This window comes from Typopeltis vanoorti, chromosome 15, assembly GCF_054136105.1.
Source record: "Typopeltis vanoorti isolate ZY-2024b chromosome 15, IOZ_Tvanoo_1.0, whole genome shotgun sequence".
NCBI classification, from domain to species: Eukaryota; Metazoa; Arthropoda; class Arachnida; order Uropygi; family Thelyphonidae; genus Typopeltis; species Typopeltis vanoorti.
Genome location: NC_143563.1, coordinates 68,459,341 through 68,484,995, shown reverse-complemented (window position 1 = coordinate 68,484,995; position 25,655 = coordinate 68,459,341). Strand labels below are relative to the sequence as shown.

General features: G+C 34.6%; 1 protein-coding gene across 1 annotated transcript in view; it reads right to left on the bottom strand.

Moving 5' to 3' along the window:
- Positions 1–553: 553 nt before the first annotated feature.
- LOC150098848 (synaptic vesicle glycoprotein 2C-like) overlaps positions 554–25,655 on the bottom strand; it is a 49,611-nt gene continuing 24,509 nt past the window's right edge. Inside the window, exons 7-11 of the mRNA XM_090405764.1 lie at positions 18,165–18,263; positions 10,620–10,708; positions 5,807–6,309; positions 4,507–4,666; positions 554–734 (exon numbers count right to left, since the gene is read on the bottom strand). Coding sequence (XP_090261890.1) covers positions 554–734; positions 4,507–4,666; positions 5,807–6,309; positions 10,620–10,708; positions 18,165–18,263 — 1,032 coding nt within the window. The remainder of the gene's footprint in view (positions 735–4,506; positions 4,667–5,806; positions 6,310–10,619; positions 10,709–18,164; positions 18,264–25,655) is intronic.

The window sequence follows — 25,655 nt, the reverse complement described above, 5'->3', positions numbered from 1 at the left end:
AACTCAGAAAAAGATTGAAAAAAAGCATCGAGAAGAAGTGATTCTAACTCCTGACATGATCCATGACATATCTAAAATCGAGCTATGTCATTATTATGTTCAATCTAACATCATATGGTAATGATGAGACTATTCATATACTGACACATTTTAAAAATGTTCTGTGAAATAATTTGGTTTTACAAAAATAGCTCGATTATTTATAAAACAAAAATAAGTTACATCTGAGAATCTAATGGTTATTAAAGTGCATAATTTGAAATACTAGCACAATGCAGACGCATTTGAAATGTCACGAAACATTGCTGCAGAAAATATATGCGTGATGTATACGCTTAAAATAAAATTAAAATGAATAAAACGAAGAATAAAATAAAAGAGGTTTAAATATACACGGAGTACTTTGAATAAGCGTTTTCTTTTTATAAATTAGTAAGAAATTTTGTTCCAGTCTAGTGCTATCAGGTAATGATCAATAAAAAAATATCACAGGGCAATTTTTTTTGCAAATTATTATTATCTTGCATTTGAAATATTATTAATATTATTATTATTACATTAGAAATTCTCTTGTTTCTGTTACTTTGAATGAGCATACCGCTCCTATGAGGAGCACTAATGCTGAAGTGAAGACTGGAGCTGTTTTACTAGTTGTGATTAAGTTTCCAAAGGTGAAATTTCCGAGTATTGCAGAGAGCCGGCTAACAGCACTTAGAAATCCGTAGCTTGTGGTTCTGAAAGATGATAACATTTTCATTAAAATATATCAGCAAGCAGAAAAGAACGACTTAATATGTCACAAAACCTGCACGCTATAGAAGACAATAATCAATATTCAAATATTATCTTATATTGAAACAACATTTTCTATAACAATGATATATGCATAAAACTACTGTATATGTAAATTTGAAAGTCATATTGGCTACACACTCACACACACACACACACACACACACACACACACACACTCACACACACACACACACACACACACACACACATATTGGCATATATTGGCATAATTAGTAGCAGTTATGGCTGGAGTATAGGTTCATTAAAATTTATACATAATGATGATCTAATTTGGTAGTTGAACATGTGATATTGTTAGCGTTTGTGCATAAATATGTATGGGGAAAATTAATTAAATAAAAATAAAGATGATAGAATGAATGAGAGTGAGAAGATAAACTGAGTAAATATAAACAAGCCGTTCTATACAAGGATAACAAGGATACTATGTATGCCAATTTCACTATAATAGTGATTACTTCGTATATGGTTCACCAGCTATTCGTGATATTCTTCCCCCCCCCCCCAGTATTGGGATTGGTTTTTCGCCCTGCTTCGGTTTTCCTCTCACAAACATAAAATACACCTTGAGCACATTTAGTAGTTACATATCTAGGTTTAAATACGAAATTGGATAATTCGGGGAGTTCATGCTATTGCCATCCTAGATTGACTTGTTTTGCTAGAGGAAGATCAACAACAATAATAATAAGAAGAAATATTAAAATAAATATTTGTTTTCATCTTCATAGCTAGATTAAATTATAACTCTGCGGTACCCCTCTCTGTGCCATCCTGGTTGACCGAGCGGATACTTGGAGAGGTATCCCCTCTCCAGCCAAAAGGCTGCGGTTTCGAATCCCGCCTAGAGGATGGATGTTTGTGATTGTTTTAACCTTCATACAGTAATTCATACAAATATATATGAGGTTTCAGCATAATGGCGCTCCAACCAACAGGCTCACAGTTGGTTCCAATCCGCTATTGCATGTCTCTGATCATCTTCAGACTCTAATGGTATCACATCACCAATGTGAGGCCATTTCTTTACTTATTGGAAGCCGGAAGTGACTGTAAATTGTTTTCCATTTAGTGTCTAGAACAGAAGTCTCGGAATATCTAATCCTTATTCCACTAACGTTACAAAATATGCTATAGGGTTTGCAACCTTTCGTGGGTGGAATTGGCATAAACAAAACTTCCCTAACTTACACATATTTGAATTCAAACAGTGGAACGATATGGAGAAACCCACGTGGCTTCTCTTGGCATTTGATTGTGTTTGCAACCGAGGCCTTCTCAACCAGCTACCATCTCGGTCTTCCTCCAATCTCTATGATTGCATTGACAGCTTCCTCTCTAGTCGTTCATTGTGTGTCATAGTGGACAGCTTCTGCTAATCAGATTTCTTTATCAAACAGATGTATCCCATTATTCTCACTCATGCTCTTCCTCCTTTACATATCAGTGATATTCCCTCTCTCTCTCTAACTATAAATCCTATTCACAGTTTTGCTCATGGCAGTATTCTCTATTCCTCTTCTTCATTCGACAAACACATTATTCAGTTAATTGAAAGTTCAATTAGCTGAATAATGTGTTCAATTAACATTACCAGTGTCTTAAACACTGATCTTCTCTCCATTCTCAAGGGATGAAGGCAGTTTAATGAATTTCTATTCTATTAAAATACATTCCTGTCTTATTACAGCAAGAACGTTCTTAAAAATCCTTAACTTCCCCTCTTATTTTTGGTAATGTTCCAATATCCTTCAGCCTCTAAAAACCGTATTTTTTCTGTTCAAAAACACCGCTTCTTGCTCAACTTCTAACACTTCATAAATCTCTGATCAGGGAAGACATCGCTTAATTCCGTTCTATGAGAGGAATATTTATGTTTTTATTTCTTCTTCTTTTCTTTCTGAAGGAGTTAGCTGGATAGATTTCTCTTTCTGGAATATTGAATTCTTTATCCTGCAATACATGAAGATCGGAGGAGAACACATGCTAAAAGCCTTAACGGCTGCGGCGTAATCTTAAACAGTCTCGTCTCTTCTCTGTGGTTGAAGGGGAAACACAGAAGAGCCTTAATATCTCGTAGTATTATGACTTAAATCTTATGTGGCTCGTACATGAGCCCTCAACTGGAGAAGACCGCTTCACACGATTTGAAAGTGATGGCAATGTACAGTTTATTACCGCCATTCCACCACTTCGAAATGTTTAGAAATTTCTTAGCACAAACAGCTTACGTACTTTGCGAAGAGTATATATTTATTCTTCCCCTTTTATAATGATTTAATTATCAAGTTGTAACAATTTAAGACTTTAAAAAATATTATGATTTTAAACTAAGTAATAGCGCTGATAATAGTACTTTTGTTTATCCACTGCTTTCAAATAATTAGAATAATAGCCTGCTACAATTAGAAAGTCTGACCTTTTCCATGGCGAGTGGAATTTCTCTACCAAGCAAATTTTTCGATACAAACCTCAACTGTAGGCTACAAAAACTTTTCTAAAATCTTTCAGTCTGCTTAGAAGAAAGTAAGTCTATAAAAGTACCTTCTTCCTTTATTCCTCCTCAGATTTACTCCACCTCTCTCTAGCGCACAGTTTTACTTCAAACCTACCAAATTAGTCTTTCTTTCTTTCTTTTTTTTTATTTTTTTTAATCCGTCCAGCATCTATTTATGAAAGTCTGCATTCTCCAAGGACTGCTCAGTTAAATCAAGTCAGATATCAATAACTTTATTTTACTTTCCTAGCCTTTAACTTGTATATATTTGAATCGTATGGGATTGATATAAAATACCAAATTTTTGTCCTAAAATGCCGTTACAAAAATTATAGAAAAGGGTATAAAGGCAAGGAATAGTTAAATGATTAGTTTAAGTTTTCTGTAATCATGGAAATTTGTTCAGTTCCGAGTTAATTCCCGCGAAACCACACCGATGCTAACGCAAATGTTAGCATAGATTTTCATGTTAATTATCAGTCACTTTGCATGATTGCAGCACGATCCTACCACTCAAAATTAAGTACACAAAAGATGGAACTGTGACGAAAAGAAATCCAAGAAAAAGTCAGCTGATCTCATGAAATGATCAAAAGTCATCAAGTAGTGCTGCAAAGTTAGAACATCCACCAAGACAGAGGGCAGAACATGATATGCTGATTTGCTTATCGCTGTTTCTGTGAAATAATTGCTGCGTGTAAGCCAAATATTACTCCAAGCAGTACTGCAGTTCCAACTGCATGATAGAGAACTCTCTGTAACAGAATATAATGTACCAGTCATACTACAAAGACTATGGCGATACAATTTGAGAAAACAAATGATTAGTTAGCCACACAGAGTTGCAATCTGAATCTTATAAAGCACCGGAAAATGTCTAGAACATCGGTTGAGAGCGAGGCTAACAGTCTAATTTGGCTGCAAAAATTGATGCCATCTTGGAGGAGGAATGGGACCCAATTCCCAAATCCGTTTATCAGTTCACTAGAAGGTCGGTCTAGATGAATAGCATCTGCAATTTCTACGAAAGGCAAGCCAACCATGTACTGAGTAACGATGTACATAATTTTTCCTATATAGTGCATATGTTTTTATGATTAATTGTCACCGGCTTTACAAAATGGTGATTCACACGTGTCAAGTTTTTGAATAATATTCACTTCTGAATCTGAATAACATTTTAAAATATTTACCTTACAGTAACAGGATATGTTTCGGTCGTAATTACGTCTAAAGCATTCCATCCTGCTACCGCCACAAAATTAAAGATTGCTTCAAACGCTATCACTGAAGTACGACTTTGTACCATCCAAAGGAACAAAGTACTTAAACTAGCCATGAAAAATGAAACACCTGCAAAATAAATAAATAAATAAATGAACAGTTGGTTTCAATTTTTTAAGGAAGCTAAAATCTAAGAGTTTAGCATATTAAACAACAACAAGGAACTGTAACTCTACTACTCTACTTAAACAGTTAATGACATTAAACAATTTTTTTTTAATTCCAAGGGAGAGTGGTGAATTTTGTTCCTATGCACGCTGTTTAAGACATTGGGTTTTAAATTTAATTATATTTATAATTTTAGACAGAAAATTATAAGTGTTGCTTGAAGGAGTTTAGTTGTTTATATTACAAGTGAGCAAGGTATTCGGGAACGTCACTCATTTTCATTATAAGAGTTTCCCAATTTCACAGGACAACTCATTTATTTGTCAAAATGCAAGAAAGTTTGGAAAATTATGTTTCTTTCCCAAGAGTTTTTTTGCTTAGTAAGCATACAAAGTCAAATGAATGTAAAACAGGAATCCTTTCACACTCATTTACTTCCAATAGAGTTGTCTGTTTTATTATTTTTTCCCTAATGATATTAGTTCGAATTTTCTTAAAGTTTCATTATGTCACTAATTTTTTTTTCTTTATATGGACTTTTTCAATTGAAGATAGCAAAGCCTTTTCTCCCGGAAACTCGGGTTTTTCATCCCGTATACAAGCAAATCGGCCATCAGAACCCGCAATTTAAGACAATAAATACTGTTGGTGGTGGCGATGGACGATAGATAGCGTTGATAGTAGTGTATAGTAGGAGAATTAAGTAGTAGGGAGATGGATATGTGTGTGTGACGGAGTGGAGTACCCTCCTGCGATGAGTCCTTGGGGGTGTCACTTAATTATAATAATAATAATAATAATAATAATAATAATAATAATAATTTTGATTATTAAAGATTGTTTTGTCTGTTTTCAAGTGTTACTAGTTTAATTCTTCTGATTTCATTTATTGATTTCAAAGGCCTCTAGCTTTTCGATTTCATCACAGATGATAATAAGAATTTTTTTTAAGTCTATATTATTTTAAGAAAACTAGTTAGTACATTCATTTCTGATGTATTATCAGTGGAAATAACGTGGTGAATTTGCAACTTAAAATGCATTATTAAAATAAAATATGTGCTCTGGAAGATACATAATAGCTGTCCTATAAATACATACCCATAGTTTTAACACGTCCAACATGATCCAGGATGAAAGATGATATCACTGTACCTGGTATTATTGCAAGCTGAGCAATGAGATTCTCAAGAAACAGTTCGGACAGTTTGAAATTTATATCGAAGTCAATATCACATCCTCCTTTTGTGCTGAAAAAATTACAGTTGGTGAATTTGCATCGCTGAAATTTATATCTGTAAAAATCGGTGTCAATGAAGAGAACATGATAAAAATTTGATTCGCTGAAGAAGGTTCTACTGGATCTGACGTCACTGAAAGTGCAGTTGGTGAAAGTGCAGTTATGAAAGGAGCAGTGGTTTAACAGCATACGTGAGAATTTCACATGAGTAAACATACTGTTGTAGAAGTGAGTATTCTCCAGGCTGCTATTATAGATTATATCACGTATATGAAGATTGGCTTTCTTTATAGCTCTGCTATTGTAGTGATCGTTGTCAAGACGATTCGCATATTCGGGAAACCAAATGGATAGTCCGTAGAACCTGCAAAATAATTAGAAAATGTCAAGTATGAAATACTAAACTTGAAAATGACCACATTATTTTTCTTTTGTGTTGCAACAACACAGCTATGATGCTATCGAGAAACAATGTTTTTAAAAAAATACTCTGTTTTTTTTTTATGTGGCTCTCTCTCACGAAAGGTTTACTTATAAACTTATAGTACATTATACAGGTGGTGGATTAATGATTTTTTATATATTTTATTCATTTTACATATATTTTTTCATTATATTATTTATTTTTTATAGTCTGAAAATCCCGCTCTAGAGACCAAACATGTCTTTTTTTTAAGCGACTTACGGTCAAATAAGTCTTCAATTTAGCAATACTTTGGTCTTGAGAAACGTATCATTAATTACATTTAATACCACTGTTGCAAAAAAATAATATATGCATATTTCAAACTTTAGTGATAATTCAGATGTATGAAAAACTTATTCGTAGCAGAAATGAAAAATATGTTAACAAGTAAGCGAATGATCGTAGTCAGAAGAGATGCGTCTTTTAACACCATTGTTGTACAATAAAGCTAATACCATTTATAATGCGAACTGAACTTATAAATCGCCGTTTTTTGAAATAAATGCGTATAGTATCATATATTTTGAGACGAAAAGTGTCCAAATAAAGTGCAACGATAACAGTGTAACGTGATTTATAGATCATATTATGGATTTTCAAGGTCTATGACTAGTCCCAATGCTATTTATAGTAGTCTAGTTAGCTCTGTTGATTGCCCATGGTTGATGTTTGGTATATGCCTTGCTATTTCTGAATACCAGAGACTGTGTGGCTCTTTACGTATTATCTTACTCTTACTCCTAAGTGGCAGATGATGTTCATTGCCAGGTGGGAGACCATCATGCTGCTTATTGGAGGCTCGAAGTGGCTTAAAGAACATTCATTTGGTCTCTAAAATAGTTTTCGGATTATTTTACACTTAGTCCACCCTCTACGCTAATGCCCTATTGCTTTGTAACATTTCGTGGGTTGGATTAACATTAAAACAATAAAAATAAATCCCTGTTGATCGTTTCCACTCGAACTGTCCAGATTTCTTTCTACATTTCGTAGCGTCCTATCTAGATTTGCTTTCTGGATCGTCCTGTGTGTTTTGGGACTGAGGTAGCTTTCACATTTCCACTGACTAGAAATTGTTACATGCAGGTGATTGAGGTGGCGCAGCCTTTTCGAAAAAAAAACAAAAACAAAAACAGAGAAACAATTGATATGACATCCTATGAAAATACTTGTATGTTTTTTTCCCATTCCATTGACAATACATAGACGTCCTGTAGATTTCATGTTTTACTTATATAGCAGTATAAGGTACATTTGATGACAGCTATATACCGCACATATCAGTAGATTTCATTCTAAAACAGGAATATCTTAATATATTTATTTCGATATAGTATATATAAACATAATCAATTCGTTCTGAATGATGCTTGTCGAGAACAAAAGCGAAATATTAGCTCATTAAATAAAGAAGCTTCGAGAAGTGTAATAAATATCTATTACTCAATGTATACACAGTCAATATTAGGATATAAATTGCTTGCTGTTTATACTGCTTTTTTTTTATCAAGAGCGATTAATTCTCTTGATTATACATAAATTTATATATCTCCAAGGAAAAAGTACAGGCATGCCTTATTCTACAGATAAAAAGCAAATATATGTAAACATTTAATGTGCACATATTTTTGTTCAAGTTATCCTTCTATTAGAGATAACATATATGTATTTGTATCTGTCAGCAGTCATTAGTAGTACTCATTATGTTATTAATTAATGAAGCCGAAAGAACAGGTTTTATTTATTTATTTATTTTCTGAATTGCACTTCATTATCTCAGTATGATATATTTGTATTTTGAAAGACAGATGAATGCAATATTATTGATTGATTTGTTGATTTATTTGGTCAGTTTTTCATTCATTCATATCCCATTTGTGTTCATCGAATGTGGCCATAAATTTGAACCATTTTATTTAATATTCTGTGTATATATTTAATGTTTAGTATTTGTTTGGTTATTAGCCATGTCTCTGATAAATATGTTATAACGGAGATGATGCACTGGTTGAAATGTTTGGCCCTATTTTTGATTTTATTTTACTGTACAGAATTTTTTAAAGTTGGTTTTTAGCAACCAAGTTGAATTCTTCTTTTTCCTTTTTTCCTTATGTAAAAGTTCTTCCAAGGAATGCATATTCTTATACTTGCTCTATTTTGCTATTGTTTATTGTTATTTGTTCTTCTGTTATCTTTTTTCCTTCGATATTTGTTATTATCCTACTTTATTTGATACAATATTTCATTTAATTCAATTCATTCATCACTTTTTCTTTTTTCTTGTTTGCTATTACTCCAATATCATCAGCATATCTCGTAAATCATTTAAGTTTTTTTTTTTTTTACCATTGATATTAATCCCTTTGTCACTCCAATCTTGCTTGAACAGAATGGAAAGAGCCACTAAGCATCAGACTACAAAACTAAGTAAGGAATGAAGATACAAGAAAAGAAATAAAAGTATTGGAAATAAGGGAAGGGATTTTAAAATTGAAATGCAGATGGGCAAGACATGTTGCACCGATGAAAAGCGATAGATGGACAAAGACAATCACCCAGTGGTATCCATATATGAAGGAAGACGAATGCCTAGACGACCAAAGAAAAGATGGAAGGATAACCACCTCCATTAGGTCATCCTTCCATCTTCTCTTTGGTCATTTTAGACATCGAAAAGCTTTCAACAGAGAAAGACGGAGACATATAGGGAGGCCTGTAACAAAAAATTACTACAAAAAGGATTGAAAGAAGAAGTATATTATTTTTCGCGTAACCGGTTTGATACAAAAGATTATTGGTTTGAGTTGTGGTGTAATATGTTGAAGCATTTGTGAGCAGCGTTACCATAGCTAGTAAGAACTACATGTATCTCTTGGTTGGCAAAGTGATTATTCGATTATTAGAATCTCATTCAAGGCGAGAGGAACATTATTAAGAACTTTGCAACAACAGACGAATTAGTCTGTCTCATGTAGAGGACGAAAGGATTTTCATCTGCAAAGTAGACAAACCTAATAGAGTTGACAACTTACGAAGTTCATGGTGACAAGATTACCGTCCTAACTTAACAGATATTAGGTTTAGAAAGTTTTTTACCTTGAGTATAATATATGTTAAAGATGCCAAGCTATTTTAAACCTGGTTTTACTCCATTTCCCAAGTAAGCAAACAGACAAATAAGTCAAGTTTGCGCCTGCATGTATTGCAAGTCTAGGTGACCCGTAAAGTAGAACAAGTCCAGGCAACTCGTGGTAAAGGTGGAATAAGCTCTGATCACTATTTTTAATATTTACCCTTAATGCAAAGCTCATCTCCTTGAGGAGATGTATGATGCTATGCATTAAAAGCAAGGGGCCACTACCCAGACCAGTTTTGACCTTTAATGAGGTCTCATCAGTGGGAGCCAGGCTTAGAAATACCAAGGTTATGTAATACAGAGCTTATAAGTATTTTACCAAAACAAGTTCAAAGCACCTTGTGGTAACTTATATTAAAGGCCCCTTGCCTTTAATGCATAGCATCATACATCTCATCAAGGAGATAGGCTTTGCCTTAACGGTAAATATTAAGAATAGTGATCAGAGCTTATTCCACCTTTACCACGAGTTGCCTAGACTTGTGCTACTTTACGGGTCACCTAGACTTGCAATATATGCAGGCGCAAACTTGACTTATTGTCTGTTTGCTTACTTGGGAAATGGAGTAAAACCAGGTTTTAAATAGCTTGGCATCTTTAACGGATATTAGGTTTATTATAGCAAGATTAATTGGGTTCAGTAGGCCATTTGGCATGTTTGGTATTGTACATTAACAGAAGATGAAATGGTATTTTATGTTCATATTATCTTCACATTTTAGCTTCATTTTAATATATTTCTGTTCTCATAGAGATTGAAAGTATATCGATATAGGATTGAACTTTAACATGTATACCTTCTGAATGTACGTCCCAGATTTCGTAGATGCTCTGTGCGGGCCATGAAAAAGGGAAAAAAAGATGGTTTCTGTATTTTGTATGATATCTCTATAATGATCTTCAGTGATCAAGCAACAATATTAATTTCAGAAGAAACAGAAATTTTCTAAAGAGACAGTGAATAAAAATATGTTATGTTGTTCATCGATTGAATAGAAAGACTTTCACATACCGGTCAGAAAAAACTTTTTATATATTTGTTTCAAATAAATTTTAAGAGAAAAACACCTACCCAAATGATGCTGTTGTCCATATTAATAAAAGACACACAGTGATTTTTCTATAAGGTGGGCCGAATATTTGAGAGAACGATTCCCAGAACTGAAAGTAAAAGTGGATTATTGCACGGCAATTATAAAATTAGCATATCTATGAAGGTAAATTGCTTCAGTTATTTCTTGACATTGAAAAAAGTGAATTTTTATTTTATTATATTTTGAACTGTTTAATTTACAAATCTAAGACATTCTTTAATTTTTTTTTTTTTAATTTATATTTGGAAAGTTCCATCCGGACTACTCAAATGTTATATTGAACAATGGACTTCAACGGCACCGACTAACACTAATAGCAATATTTATTCTCATATAAATTACAGTGACTGAAGCCACCGTTTTGTTGAATTAACATCAAGGGAGCTTGATTTTACATCAAGGGAGGGGTACATTAAGAGTTTACAAGAGGAAGGGCAATTTACACAATTAAACATCCATAGAATGATACATGCGAGTTAATTTATCATATTCAGGAATACGTACAGTATATACCGGAATACGATAAACCAGAATATGATGCTTTGTTAACATATTTCTTTGCGCATTCTCCTCTCTCTCCACGCTCTCTCTCTCTCTCTCTCTCTCTCTCTCTCTCTCTCTCTCTCTCTCTCTATAGTAATAGTTCTTGGATGGAACCATTTCTTTAAGGTGTGAGGGAAGATTGTGATTATGCAAAATATTTTGTTAACCTGTGCCTTGCTTATTATAATGTTAGGATATTCGTGGAGAAAGCGTTATTTTGAATATAAATACACAGGAAAGTATGCATCGTATATATCCTCTTAATGTTATTTATTTCGAATCAAGTTTTTATTATTTTGCAAGTTGGAGTGTAAGATTTAAAAAAAAAATTAGGTGAAAAAACTTTAGCTGCGCGAACTCCATTTCTAGGGTTTTTCATTCCCGGAAAAACAGGCAAACGAGTGACAAAAATGCATGCAACTGACGTAATACCTTCTCTCATGGCCTTTGTTGATGATCAATCATAGGCGCTTCACTGTTTTCAAAGTACTGTGGGGAGCGTCTCTTCGCTTATAATAAACTCCATTTTGTTGTATACATTATCCACAAAAAAAAAAAAAAAAAACTACACAGCAGCTACTAATTTGGGAAATGGGACTCCAAAAAGTTCGCGGTTCTTCACGGACTCGTTGGACATTGCCGCGTTCATTAAATCGGTTATACAGTCCCTTCAAGTAGTTGTCACTACTTGAGGATTAAGCCTGATAAATTCCTCATACGAATCATTGAGTCAAATTTTGCGTGTCTTCAATGTGTTTTATGACGCACAAAATTTGAAGTTTCCATATTCTTATTGAGTGATTGGAAATGGATACGCATGCGCATATAATCCAGCGAATAGAGTAACTATTATATGCGCATGCGTATCCAGCAAAGTAGCACCTAAGATGCATATCTATAACACATGCCTCCATATCGAAAATCTTCGAATGGGATATTATGTTGGATAATTAGAAACATTACAAACTTTCTTCATTTGGTATCTTCTGACTGTTCAGAAACCCTTACTTCACAGAAATAAAAATAACGGATTCAGTTTTGAAAACTGCGTAGCCAAGAAAATTATACGAATATAAAATCCCATTCGAAGATTTTCGATATGGAGGCATGTGTTATAGATATGCATCTTAGGTGCTATTTTACTCAAGTTATTCATAAATATTTTAGTATTTATGTACAGTTATAATATGCTTTGTAAAACTGCATAATAATTTCTTTTATTCGTGTTGATGCGTTTCAGCAGCACAATGTCGATCGAGGACATTGTGCTGCTGCTACTACGATTTTCATGAAATTTTGTACACATATTCGTAGCATTCCTAGAAGTACAGATAAAATTTTTGGTTGAAACTGGTACATGATGGCAATAAAAATTACTTTAAAATATAGTTTTCTTTAACTTTTTGTTATCAATTCATAACTCTATTTCTCTCTCAAGTTATTATTATTATTATTATTAGTAGTAGTAGTAGTAATAGTAATCAAAATTAGTAGTATAAGGCTCATCGGGAGATCTACACTAACTATTATTCACACAATACCTATCGTATCTCTCCTTAAACTCATTCACTAAATAGACACAACTATCTATCGCTGGCACTCTATCCTCTCATTCACCATCCTCCAAGAAAAAAAAAAATAGTCAGCACACTGTTACATACTCGTACACAACTTCCAGGAATGGTCCTAGCTTTCTCTGTCTCTCTCTCTCTCTCTCTCTCTCTCTCTACTCGTCATGTCTTAAAAAATTCTTTCGTGTCAATCCTATAAAACCCCCTTCAGTAACTTATAAGTTTCTATCATGTCCATCATGTCCTTCTTTTCCACCTGTTAAGTAGACTTTGCGACCCACGCATTTTTAGTCTGTCCTCATAGTAAACATTTCACAGACCTGTCACCAGCTTGGCCACTCGTGGGTCGCAAAGTCTAGTTATCTCTGTGCACAGATTCAGCTGAATCTGTGCACAGTAGTCAAGATACGGCTGTATCATAAACTTATGAAGAATGATAACTTCTCTATCTGTATACTTGTCAGTGTTTTTTTCAGCATCCAAGTAATCATTTGTAAAATAAAAAAAAATTAAATTTTTATTTTACATCTACGCAACTATAAGATAAGTATCATCTTGAATCCCAGTTATTAGATGGGTACTTCTGTTTAATTCGTCTTACGTAAATTCTTTTTCTCACTTATTGATTTTTCTTATAAATACGATTTTATTATTTCTAGAATAAACCATCATTTAATTATTTATGATGCCTATTAATATAGATTTATATAATAATTTCTGTCGCAGTTATTCGTTTATTCATATGCCACCAGAATGCTGGTTGTAATTTACATCCGGGAAGTCTTGAGACATTGATCGGCAATCTTTTTGAGTACACAGCCGTTTTTGATCTATTAAAAAAAACGTGATTGTCCATCTGTTGTCTCTCATTCTGGCGAGATGTCCTGCCTATCTTCTTTTGCTGTTGTAGATTGCTTTTATTACATCTTTGAGTCCAGACTTCTTCCTGATTTCTGTGTGTCTTACGTGGTCTATTTTATTTACATTGCCCATTCTTCTTTCTATTGCACGTTGAGTTGTTATTAAGCTTTGTTCTTCTTTTAAAGTTGTGTTCCATGTTTCACTGCCATAAGTTAATGCTGGTAAGATGTGACTATTGAAATGATGAGCTATTATTTCTGTATCTATGTTTTGGTTGGTAATTGTTGATTTTATTTCGTTGAAGGCTATCCAAGCAGCTCTTTTTCTCCTTGCTATTTCATTTGATATGTCATTATTCATTTTTATGGACTGGCCGAGGTAGATGTAATCTTCAACTTTTTCAATGGTGTGGGATTCCAGAGTTATTGTATAATTTACAGTATTTGTTTTTCATCCATCTTGTTTTGTACGGATGTATTTCCAATCCAATTTTTTGGCAGTTTTGGCTTATGTTATTCAGCGTTGATTCTAAGAGTTTAGGTGAGAGGGATATTAATACCACATCATCGCCGAATAATAGGATATTTAACATTTCATCATCAATGTCTATTCCACCTTTCATGTCAGCTATTTCGAATGATGCTGTCCGGAGTAGATGTGAAGATATTAGGTGATAAGACATCGTCCTGACGTACTCCTCTACTTAAGTTAATTTTAATCGGGTGATTGAAAATGGTGATATTTGTTGTGTCTTCTTTGTAGATATCTTTTATGAGTTGGATGTATGCTTTTTTTCTATGCCTTGTTCTATTAAAGCTTGGAATACTGCGTAATGTTCAGCAGTGTCAAATGCCTTTTTAAAATCTATAAAAAGAAGACAAAGTGGAATCTGGTATTCTTTGCATCTTTCTGTTAGCTGAGTAATAGTTTGAACGTGATCTATTGTTGAAAAGCCTTTTTTGAAACCGGCCTGTTCTTTGCAGCTATTTTCGTTGATGGAGGTTTGTATTCTGTTTAGGATGACTCTAGCGAATATTTTATATGTGTGTGGTAATAGACAGACGGGTCTGTAGTTACTGATGTCTTCTTTATTACCCTTTTTATGCAGAATTATGGACTTTGATGTTTTCTATTCAGTAGGTGTTTTTCTTAATTGAATATATCGGGTAAATCTTTCTGCTAGAGCTTTAAAGAGTACTTGTCTATCCATTTTTAATTCATCAGATTTTATACCGTGAATTCCTGGTGATCGGTCATTTTTTATGGTGGATAGCCATCTTCACTTCTTCAGGTAGGACAGATGGTATTTCCAAATTTTCGTCTGGTACTGGAGCTGTGATTACTTGTTTAGATGAGTAAAGGTTCTCATAAAACAATTTTACTATTTTTTCCCATTTCATCTCTGTTTGTGTGTCTGTTTCCTTCATTGTCTATGAAGGCTGACGGTAGTGGTTGCTTTAGATTTATTTCTTTTTCTACTTTTTTAAGGCTACTACGGAGTCTAGCTGCTACTGCCAATTTTATAGTTCTATATATGTTATAGTCGTCTTTGATATTCTGCCTCAGTTGTTTACAGATAATTTTATATTCTAAACGATCTTTTCTTGTATCTTTCAGTATTCTTTTTCTCTTCAATAGTTCTATCGTTCTTGCTAATAGGCGTTCCCTGGTTTAGGAGGAAGTTCATAGGAGGTTCTTTCTTTGCAGTTCATTGACTGATTATTAAAGTTTGTTAATAATCAGTCTTCGTCGCTGTCATTTTTTAATTTCCAGTCGGTTTCGTCCACATTTTTCTAAATTCTTCTGGGTTTATCTGTTTTGAGATTTTTTTATGGTTGGACTGTGCTCGTATGCGTTCTTCATTTTTTCTATGTATTTTGAGGGTGGCTCTTATTGGACGGTGGTCTGAATCAATGCCGCAGTAGGTTTTCCCAATGACTTCGATATTTTTTATTATTCTTTTGCAATCTGTTAGAATGAAATCAATTTCATTTCTTGTCTCTCCATTTGGAGATTGCCAAGTCCATCTTTTTCCAGTTCTCTTTTCAAAAAAAAACTATTCATAATGTACAGCCTTTCTGCTTCTATAAATTCTACCAGGACTTCACCTCGTTCATTTATTTCCCCTTTCCCCCACGGTCCAATGTATTTTTCTTCAATAAATCCTGTACTAATCTTTGCATTGAAATCCCCACACACTACTGTGTAGGTTGTTTTTTTTCTGTAATGTTTCTCGTAGATGTTCATAGAAGTTTTCTATTTCTTCTTTGTCAGCTGTTGAGGTGAGTAAATAGGCTACTATTATTTTTATTGTTACTGATTCTCCTATTTTTAATTTTAGTGTTCCTAGTCATTCAGAATGGATTGTGCAAGAAATAATATTTTTAGTTAGCTTTTCATTTATGATGAAGCCAACTCCTCTAGCCCTTGTAGCGTTATCTGAAGCTCCCAGGAAAATCTGGTTGCCATTGTTCCATTTCTCTGTTAATTCAGAGCTTCTTCGGGTTTCACAAATAGCAAGGACATCAAACTTTACATTTTGCAGTTCTTGAAACAGGAAATCAATATGGAAGTCGGAAGACAGAGTTCGAGTGTTGAAAGAAGGAATAAATAGGGGCGAATTTCCAGATGGTGGTCTACTTTCCTCTGCGAGATTATTTACATATAAATGATCTAAATTATTTAATTAATTAGTTTCCTATAACTTTTTTGTGGTATTCTTTAGTAGAATATGCCATATTTCTTGCTAATAACGTTTTATGCTCTTCTTTGTCTGGGCCTTACTTTGGAGAATTTCTTTTTGTCTCCGCAGACAACCGCATCATATGCCTCCTTTGTTAAAGCTATCTACTTCTTTTTCAAAAACTACTTTAAATTTTTCTCAAGTCATATTTACATTCGGGTCGTAGTTCCCATCGCAAGGTGTCCTTTGAAATCTCTTTGATTCCATTTAAAAATGTGCACGTTTTATTGTTTTGTTCATTTTGTTCATGTTCGTATTAATTACATGACGGTCACTTCTTGTTTCATATATCCTGTAGACTACTGTATGTTGGACTGTTTTTAAGATATCATTAATCACAGTAATATAATTAATAATATTTGGAATTCTTCTTGTGTTCTCTTCATATATTTATATCTGTCTTTATGCTGGAACTTAATATTCGAGATGAAAATCTCGAATATTAAGTTCATCGAATATAGTAGATCGGAATACAGCAGAATTTTTTTCATTACTCTTAGCTCTGTCATTTTCTGTACATTTTCGCCAGAATTCATTTATTTTTTATTTTTCTCTCTTTTCAATGATTCAAATAATTCATTTTATTCTTCCTTCTTAGTGTCACGAATTGAACCATACCGTCGGTTACATCATATTAACTTATTCTGGGAGAAAAAAATCGCTTGTTCCGCTTGTTCGTGAACAATTGTCGGAGACTAGAATTGGACATGAGTTTTTCTTCGGGTGGCCTAGCGTCGTGGGTGCAAACACTACTTCCACTGAGTTACACAAGCGTTTTTTTAATTGTGACTAAATAAACTTATAGTTATCAATAAAAGATATTCCACAGGTCTTGTCAAAGGGGAAAATGTCGCGGCTCCCTGAAGACCTCTCCAGAAGTACCCTGAGAAGGATCTAACTTAATTTGGGCTACATTGTAACATGCAGTCTTGACATGTTAAAGATTCACGGTATCTGCAGATTCGCAGAATAGCCAGATTTCTTTTTCTTTTCTTTCTTTTTTTGTCGAAACGTAATACGTGAACACTTTCAGTTTTTATTTTCAGGTTTTTAACAGAAAATTTGTGTGTGCGTGCGTGTGTGTGTTAATGCAGACTTCAGTGTCATCAGCTCGGTCTCAAATTACCAGCTTATCATTCTTAATTCAGTTTTTTTTTAAGATTGCGCTGACAAGTATATTATAAATCTAAAACGTGCATGTACTCTGAACCATTTTCATGCTATTATGAGACCAAGAAACATGTTTTAGTTGAAAAGCCCTTATAAACATTATTAATATGACTGAACTCGAGTATGGTCTTTTAGGGAGTTCTTGCTATTGACGAAGCTACAGAGTAGTTTCGTTTTGCTCCTCTTTTTCATACAATTAGAGAAAAAAATATATGACTTTGCAGTTAAATAGCATAAGGAACCTGTCTGCTTTGTTGAAATATAATAAAAGGAATGTGAAATATTATTAGTGAAATATGAAGTAAATTATATTGATAAAATGAGATGTTAACAATACTTAATACATATTTCTGATTCATCCCTATCACTGCTGAAGAGTTCTGGATCTGCCATTGAGTTGAAGCGATATTCCACCATTGCGTAAATAAAGTAAAATGTATTCGCTATTTACAGAACAAGAACTCTAGATTTTTAATCTGAGGAGCGCAAAAAATGTTGCTGACATGAAAATGAACAACAAACGAACTTCGTGAGCAAATTATTTTTGTAACACTCTTCTGCAATTATTGCATATTTGATTACATGATCATCAGTTACTATAAATTAATGGAAAGTTCTACTCCTCAATAACTTACCATTTCGATAGATACAAGAACATCCATCCACAGACCTCTGTTTGATGGCACTGGAATAGTGTGGATTGGTCTTTTACTTGGAAGTTCCATTTCTGTTACCTGTTGAAGAGTATAAAGAGTATAATAAGGGCATGATTTATTTGTATAACTTCAAACTTACCCAAAAATAATAATGAAATGAGACACTTCTAAAAACTGATACAAGGAACCATACTCAAAACGGCGAAGAGGTTCATGATATTGGGAACGGCGGGGATGGGGAAAGTAATTAGGAAGAAAAATTTACATTTAAAAATTTTCCTTATTTTGAATGAATTACTTCAGTTTTCTGAACCACACATGATACTTTCAATAGGCGTACTGATTGTATTAAAAATAAATATTAGCACAATAGTATTTTCGATTTCGGTAGGTTAGAATCTAATAAACTAATAAAGCGCTTACTACAAATATGGCTTAGTTGGATTGAAATGTACTTGCAACATGGAATTGTAAAACTTTGTAATGTTGATTTGATACATAGGTGCTATTTCTGCAAAGATTATAGTATCTGTTGTTACTTGAATTGTGCACAGTGATTGAGCATATGCTCCTTTCAAAGTCTCTTGTAAATAAACATTCTAAACTTTAAGAGAAGCAGAACTGTTATTATTAAAATGCTTATTGATGAGTCCAAACAACAGTTAAATGTCATATTTCGTTTATGTAGTGCTTCTTTAATCAGCTCCTTTACTGATTTAAGGATAAGATGATTCGAGTTAATTAAATAGAAAAAATGAGCTATTTTCGTGATATTAAAAATCAATAGAAAAAAACATTTTGTAGATGTAAATGTGAATTATGGCGAAATTATAACACTGTCCTCTAATATGACTCTCCGACAAGTATCATGCACCAAATTTGAACCAAGTGCCTGTATCAAGAATCAACAGCGGGAATTCACAAAAAAGAAAAAAAAGAAGAGAAACGAAAAAGAAAAAGAAAAAAGGGAAATATGGAAAACTTATATCCAACATAATAGTGGGGGTTTCTCCGCAAAACAAACTCAAAAACACCGTGCTTTTGAGTTGAGAAGGTTTGCGTAATTCCCTGTGTAAGAGCAAATCTTGTTGTAAAAGTAGTATGTTATACGAGGAGTTTCCTGTAGTATATTCCACGCACGAATTTCCTTAGTTTTATGGATCGATTGTAAATTATCAATAAAATTATATATTATGTTAAATGTCATTAAAATTAATGTATTTCTGTTTTTCTCTGACCGTGTTGGAGCGAATCGGTGTTGTAGACGTAGTACCCTGTTTGTTATAAGAAAGTTGATTCCCTGTAATATGTCTGGAGTATGAATTCCTGTTTTTAAACTCTCATAAATGTCGTTCTTTTATGGATGGACTGTAAATTGTCAATGAGATTAGATATTATGTGTTTAATGTCATTAAAATTAATGTATTTCTGTAAATGGCGCGCTGAAAAATTTAATACAATAGTTAATACTTTAACACTTTATTAGTCGATTTCATATAGAAGTAACAGGAATGTTGTGCCGGATACTTGGGTTTTCATCTCGCATACAGGCAAATTGGACAAATAAACACATGCATTTTACAGACAAATACTATTGGCAGATGTCGCTGCGTGCAGTAGTGGACAGTGGCGTAGTGTATGGATGGTGGATAATGCTGTTGTGTGTAGTAAGTAGTGGAAAGAGTGGGTTGTGTGGAATGGTGTGCCCTCGCAGGATGAGTCTTTGGGCTCTTGGAGGTGTCTTGCAATAATAATAATTTATATGCTATTTGATTCCGTCACCACGTTTGCCTTTCGAGTATTTCAAAGCCTTTCGAATTATCGAAACACTTATAACCAAAATGCGTTATGACAATATTTTCCTGATCTTTGCATTTTTTTTTGTTTTAACGGACTTTTATTATTACATTTATGTCAAAATATTTTAATTTTCACTTTTTTTGCCACTTGGCCCGTTTTGCTACTTTTAGAAAAATCAGTTTATTTACGTTATTCAATATTACAGATGTAATTTACGTCTGCAACTTATCTAAAAAGGTATTAGCAACTATTCAAATTAAGTGGATATTGAATACAGCATTATTTCAGCGGATCCAGGCGTAAGCAAACCTTTCATGACAGGGGAAACTCGCAGTAAAGGTGGAGCAAGCCCCCATCACTATCCTTAGTATTTCCCATAATGTAAAACACATCTCCTAGCGGACATGTATGATGTTATACATTATGGGGGGGGGGTCACTACCCAGACCGGTTTCGACCTTTTTTGAGGTGTTTAAGTAAAGACCTCTCTAAAAATTAGGCGGCTCTATGAATGACCGAAGGACCGTTCAACTCAGCGTTTTTCCACTCAGTGACAGGCTCACCCCGTCACCGAGAAGAACTTCTCAACATTAGCTCTACCCAGTGGCAGGTTCACCCCACCACCAGACAGAGCCATAATCTCAGCGGTGGTCCCACTCAGAGACAGGCAAAAACCTACCCCAAGTAGAGCCTCTCATACCTTACGGAAAGGTACCACTTCTGCACAAAAGCACAGCAGCAGGAGCTTATACTTTACATACGAGTTGCCAAAAAAAGGTGTCACATCACAAAAGGCACCAAGAATTACTGAAATAAGAGAGCCAAAAAGCTTCACTTCGCCGATGCACAATTATTCAAATTAAGTGGATATTGAATCCAACATTATTTCAAAGCCGAATAGAGAAACTACAAGAGTTTCGTGCCGAATATAGAAACTATAAAAATTTCAGCGGATCCAAGCGTAAGCAAACCTTTCATGACAGGGGCAACTCGTAGTAAAGGTGGCACGTAGTAATTCGGCACGAAACTCTTGTAGTTTCTCTATTCGGCTTTGAAATAGAGAAACTACAAGAGTTTCGTGCCGAATATAGAAACTATAAAAGTTTCAGCGGATCCAAGCGTAAGCAAACCTTTCATGACAGGGGCAACTCGTAGTAAAGGTGGCACGTAGTAATTCGGCACGAAACTCTTGTAGTTTCTCTATTCGGCTTTGAAATAATTGAATTTAATATCCACTTAATTTGAATAATTGTGCATCGCCGAAGTAAAGCCTTTTGGCTCTCTTATTTCAGGTATTAGCAACCATTACAGCGATTTTAAGGTTTTTTACAGGTCAATACTCTTATATCCAAAGAAATGTCGGCATTAAAAATAACTGAAAAGCTACACCCCCACTTCTCCCCACACTATACAACTGCCTTGTACGCTTTATTAACCCTGCAACTTAGAGAGACCTTATTTGCTGCAATTTTCTTATTGATTTTTATTTTCTACTTCATCATTTAATCTAAATGCATTCCTCTTTGCCTTCAAAGAGAATATTAAACTCCATAAAAATCGACATTCGGTTACCTGATTAAAGTGTACGTTAATCAGATAACCGAATTTTTCTATTCGTACAGGGGAAAAAAATTCATATCTAGTGATTAAAATGTCTTCCTTTTGATATTACTGGTTGAATCTTTCATGAAGTGACTGTTCCAGTTGTGAGGGAAGATCGATGCAAAATCTCCGAGTTTATTAGAAAAGATTTAGAAACATCTGTCGATCATTTGCGATATTACTGCCGAAATGATCTCTGAACGACAGTGCTGTTATCAGAATCTGAAATAACTAGGCATAAATGATATATTAATGTGTTCGTTTCTTATTCAGAAAGAATTTTCAAAACCTCTTAACTGTTCACATCATTTTCGAATTTATTTCCTCCTCCTCCCGGATGTACACTATATTGAAATAAGTATTGAGACCCCTTGAAAAATGGAAATACGTATATTCCTATTCCGTCGTTAGATGTAGTGCAGTTACACTGTTGTGCAATGTTAAAATAAGTATTTGGATAGCACTATTTTTCAAAGATCTCCCCCCCCTCTCTTTCACACGCACATACACACACACACACGCGCGCGCGCGCGTCTAAATATCATGTCGGTTCCTTTAGCCCCCCCCCCCCTGATCAAGCTTTTCATTTTTCTAGGCACACATTTTCCCACTCTCTATAGTAATACGAAGCAAGTATTTTGAATTTTTTTCCTCCTTTAATATAATCACTCCATGTACCGTTATCGGACTTGTCTTCTTCGCACTCAACCTTCTAGCTGGATGCGAGGCATTACATTGCATTGAGATCGTAAAAGTGAAACACGTATTTCACTTTTACAAATCTAGTCTTCCACACCATGTTCGTCAAAGTATGTCGCAATAGCACTTGCGCTATGACATGGTGCATTATCTATTGTGTTGAAGGAACGTGTTCTTCCTCTTGTGCCTCATCCCATCTACATGGGGTTGGCCTTTTTACATGATGCGACTTTACGCGCGCGATATCCCAACCGACTCGTCGCAGAGCCTGACTTTTGGGGTGGGGGTATTTTATGTCTGTAGAAGTGTGTGTTCACAGGGCCGGTTTGCCTGTTCTGGGGGACAGGAAACCCGAGTTTCAGGGAGAAAAAACCCTCGACCTCCGTATGAGACCGGCTAACTCACCTTTCGTCTAAAGAGATCAGATAAAGTTTCCTCACGTCATGGACGGAATCGAACTCAGGTCTTTCCGACCAAAGGGCTTCTTTTATACCGACTGAAATAGGGAGGCGCTTGTTGTAAAGAAATACTTTCAACAAGAGTACTTTGCAGAATTGCCACAGTGTACAAAACATTGCACCATTCGGAAATGTTGTACACCAAAGGTTCGAGACCATACCAGGAGAAACAGGTCAAGATCATTACACGTGCCGATTGGAAAATAGTCAACTGAATGTTCCAAGAGGTCTATATGGTTTTAATTAGTAACACACAATGAAATGAACTATATCGTCTCGTTTTTTGCGAAAGGTGGCTGCACTTAACATGAACATTAATCATGGCAATTAACTATGCCGTTGAAAAAAAAGTTGTGTTTGACCCCTAGAACATTTTCAAAGTTTCTATGAATTGGCCAACAGTACACCTTTTCCTGATTCGTTGGGTGTATGAATGTGATGAATGCCTGGATTATATCCTACACTAGAGTGCCTCGTCCCAGCGTGAAGTATGGCGCTCAAATGTAACGTAGAGGTATTCCCCCCCCCCACTCTTCGTTTGGATTCTGTCATTTAGTTATAGTGCCTGGAAGGATGAATGTAGATGGACGCGCAATACTTCCGCTTAATGCAGTTCTTCATGTACTTGGCAGTTTCATTTACGGAGCAGATTCATATCTTACTGCTAGTGCTTTTGCAACATCGCTGACGGAAATTATGTCAAAATAAAAACTTGACTCGCCTACAACTGAGTTCCGGTGTCAATGCTACCTTTGGCAAGAAATAAGCTTAGTGCTAAGGTCTTAAACGACACACGTAGTGGCGGTTGTAATATTAAAGGAAGAATGGTCCAAAATACCTAGCTTGTGTTATCACCTGTACAAATTTCATTCTTATGAGCGACAATTATAGTTAGTACACTTGGAATATTCAGATAGGGAGATCAATTTGCTATTTCTTCTTCGCGATTCCTGGAGTTTCTCGTCAATAATGATGTAATGCTGTTTTACAAATTTTATATTTCGTCACTCCACCTCTTTTTACTCTCAAGAAGTGTGACATACTCTAATATAATATACTTCTAACCAATCATAAAAGACTGACCTTCTCCTCTCTAGAAAAATGTTAGGTAATTTATAGACAACACTGAGATTCTGATAACTTTTTTTACTTCTAGGAAGCAAACTATTTCTCAGATATATAATAATACCACAACTCGAAGATACAAACTTTACATTAATTTTCATGATCATCGTAGGTAACATTTCATCCCTAACATTCTACCTTTGACACTGAGAAAAAGATGCATAGGAAGAAGAAGAATAGAGCAACTTTCAGAGTTGTCACCTCTACTGGGAAACCGAAATCTTTTGGAAATTTGTAAGCACTACTTTTATTATTTAATTTTCCTTTGAATCGATTGATGTGAAATCTGATATGAAAATGTTTACTTTTATTTGTGTTTACGAAACATTTGGTCTGCTTAATCATGCTACCTTTATATTTCCGACATTTTATATTTCCTTTCAGTGGTTTCAAGTTCCATCTACCGTGAGAATCAGAGGTAAATATAGTAATAAATGTACTGCTAACAAATTTCCGAGAAATTTCAGTTTCCCAGGAGAAGTCGCAGCTCTAATAGTCATTTCTATAGCTGTTGTGATATTATTCGGAGTGTCAGTTAGGATATCAAAAGCTGTTAGCAATGATTAAAGGAATGTAATCTTGGCGAGTCTGGAAAATAGGAATAAAAGTGGACGCTGTGATTGAACATACAAGATTTTGACAGAAACTTAATAGATACATATTCTGTAGAGTTTTAAAGGATAAAGAAAGTGGAAAGACATGGACAAAAGCTCTCAACCTACGATGTATGCACATACGAGGGTGATCAGAAAAGTTCTCGGGCTCGACCATAGATGGCAACACTATCGGCAGGATTTTTTTTTCTAAATTGGTATATCTGTCATAAGCATCCATGTGAAATTGCAAGTTATTCTATCAAGTAGTTTGTTTTATACAACTGTCTGAAGCAAAAGTGTTGTCTGCATCCCTTGAAATGGATAAAATTGAGTATCGTGCGGTTATAAAATCCTTTGTAAAAGAAGGTTTAATGCCAACAGAAATTCATTCGAAGTTCATAAAAGTTTATCAGCACTCTTTTCCTTCGTTTTCGACAATAAAGAAATGGGGTTTAAACGTGACCGTACCAGCCTTGAAAATGATTCACGTGAAGGACGTCCAAAAAGTGTAACAATACCAAAATCATCGATCAAGTGCACGATATGGTATTGGATGACCGGTGAGTCAAAGTGCGTGAAATTGCTGAGACTATAGGCATTTCTAAAGAACTTGTAGGATATATTTTGCATGAAAAATTGCAAATGAAAAAGCTTTGTGCAAGATGGGTGCCACGCTTGCTCACAGCAGATCAAAAACGCACTCACATGAAAATCTCTAAACAGTGCTTGGAACATTTTAACAAGAATAAAACTGATTTTGTGCGTCGATTTATTACTTTGGATGAGACTTGGATTCACCATTACATACCAGAATCCAAACAGCAGTCAAAACAGTGGGCAGAAGCCAAAGAAGACAAAGTCAGTTCCATCAGCAGGAATGGTCATGGCATCGGTGTTTTGGGATGTTAAAGGCATTTTGTTTATTAATTATCTTGAAAAGGGTAAAACAATAACCGGGGAATATTATTCCGGTCTTTTAATCAGACCAGATGAAAAAATTAGCAAGAAAAGACCCGATTTGCAGAAGAACAAAATCATCTTTCATTAGGACACTGCACCTGCCCACAAAAGTGGTTTGGCAATGGGAAAATTAAAGGATCCATCCTATTTCCCCAGATTTGGCTCCTTCTGACTTCTATCTCTTCCCAAAACTAAAACTCTTCCTGGCTGGTCAGCGTTTTTCTTCGAAT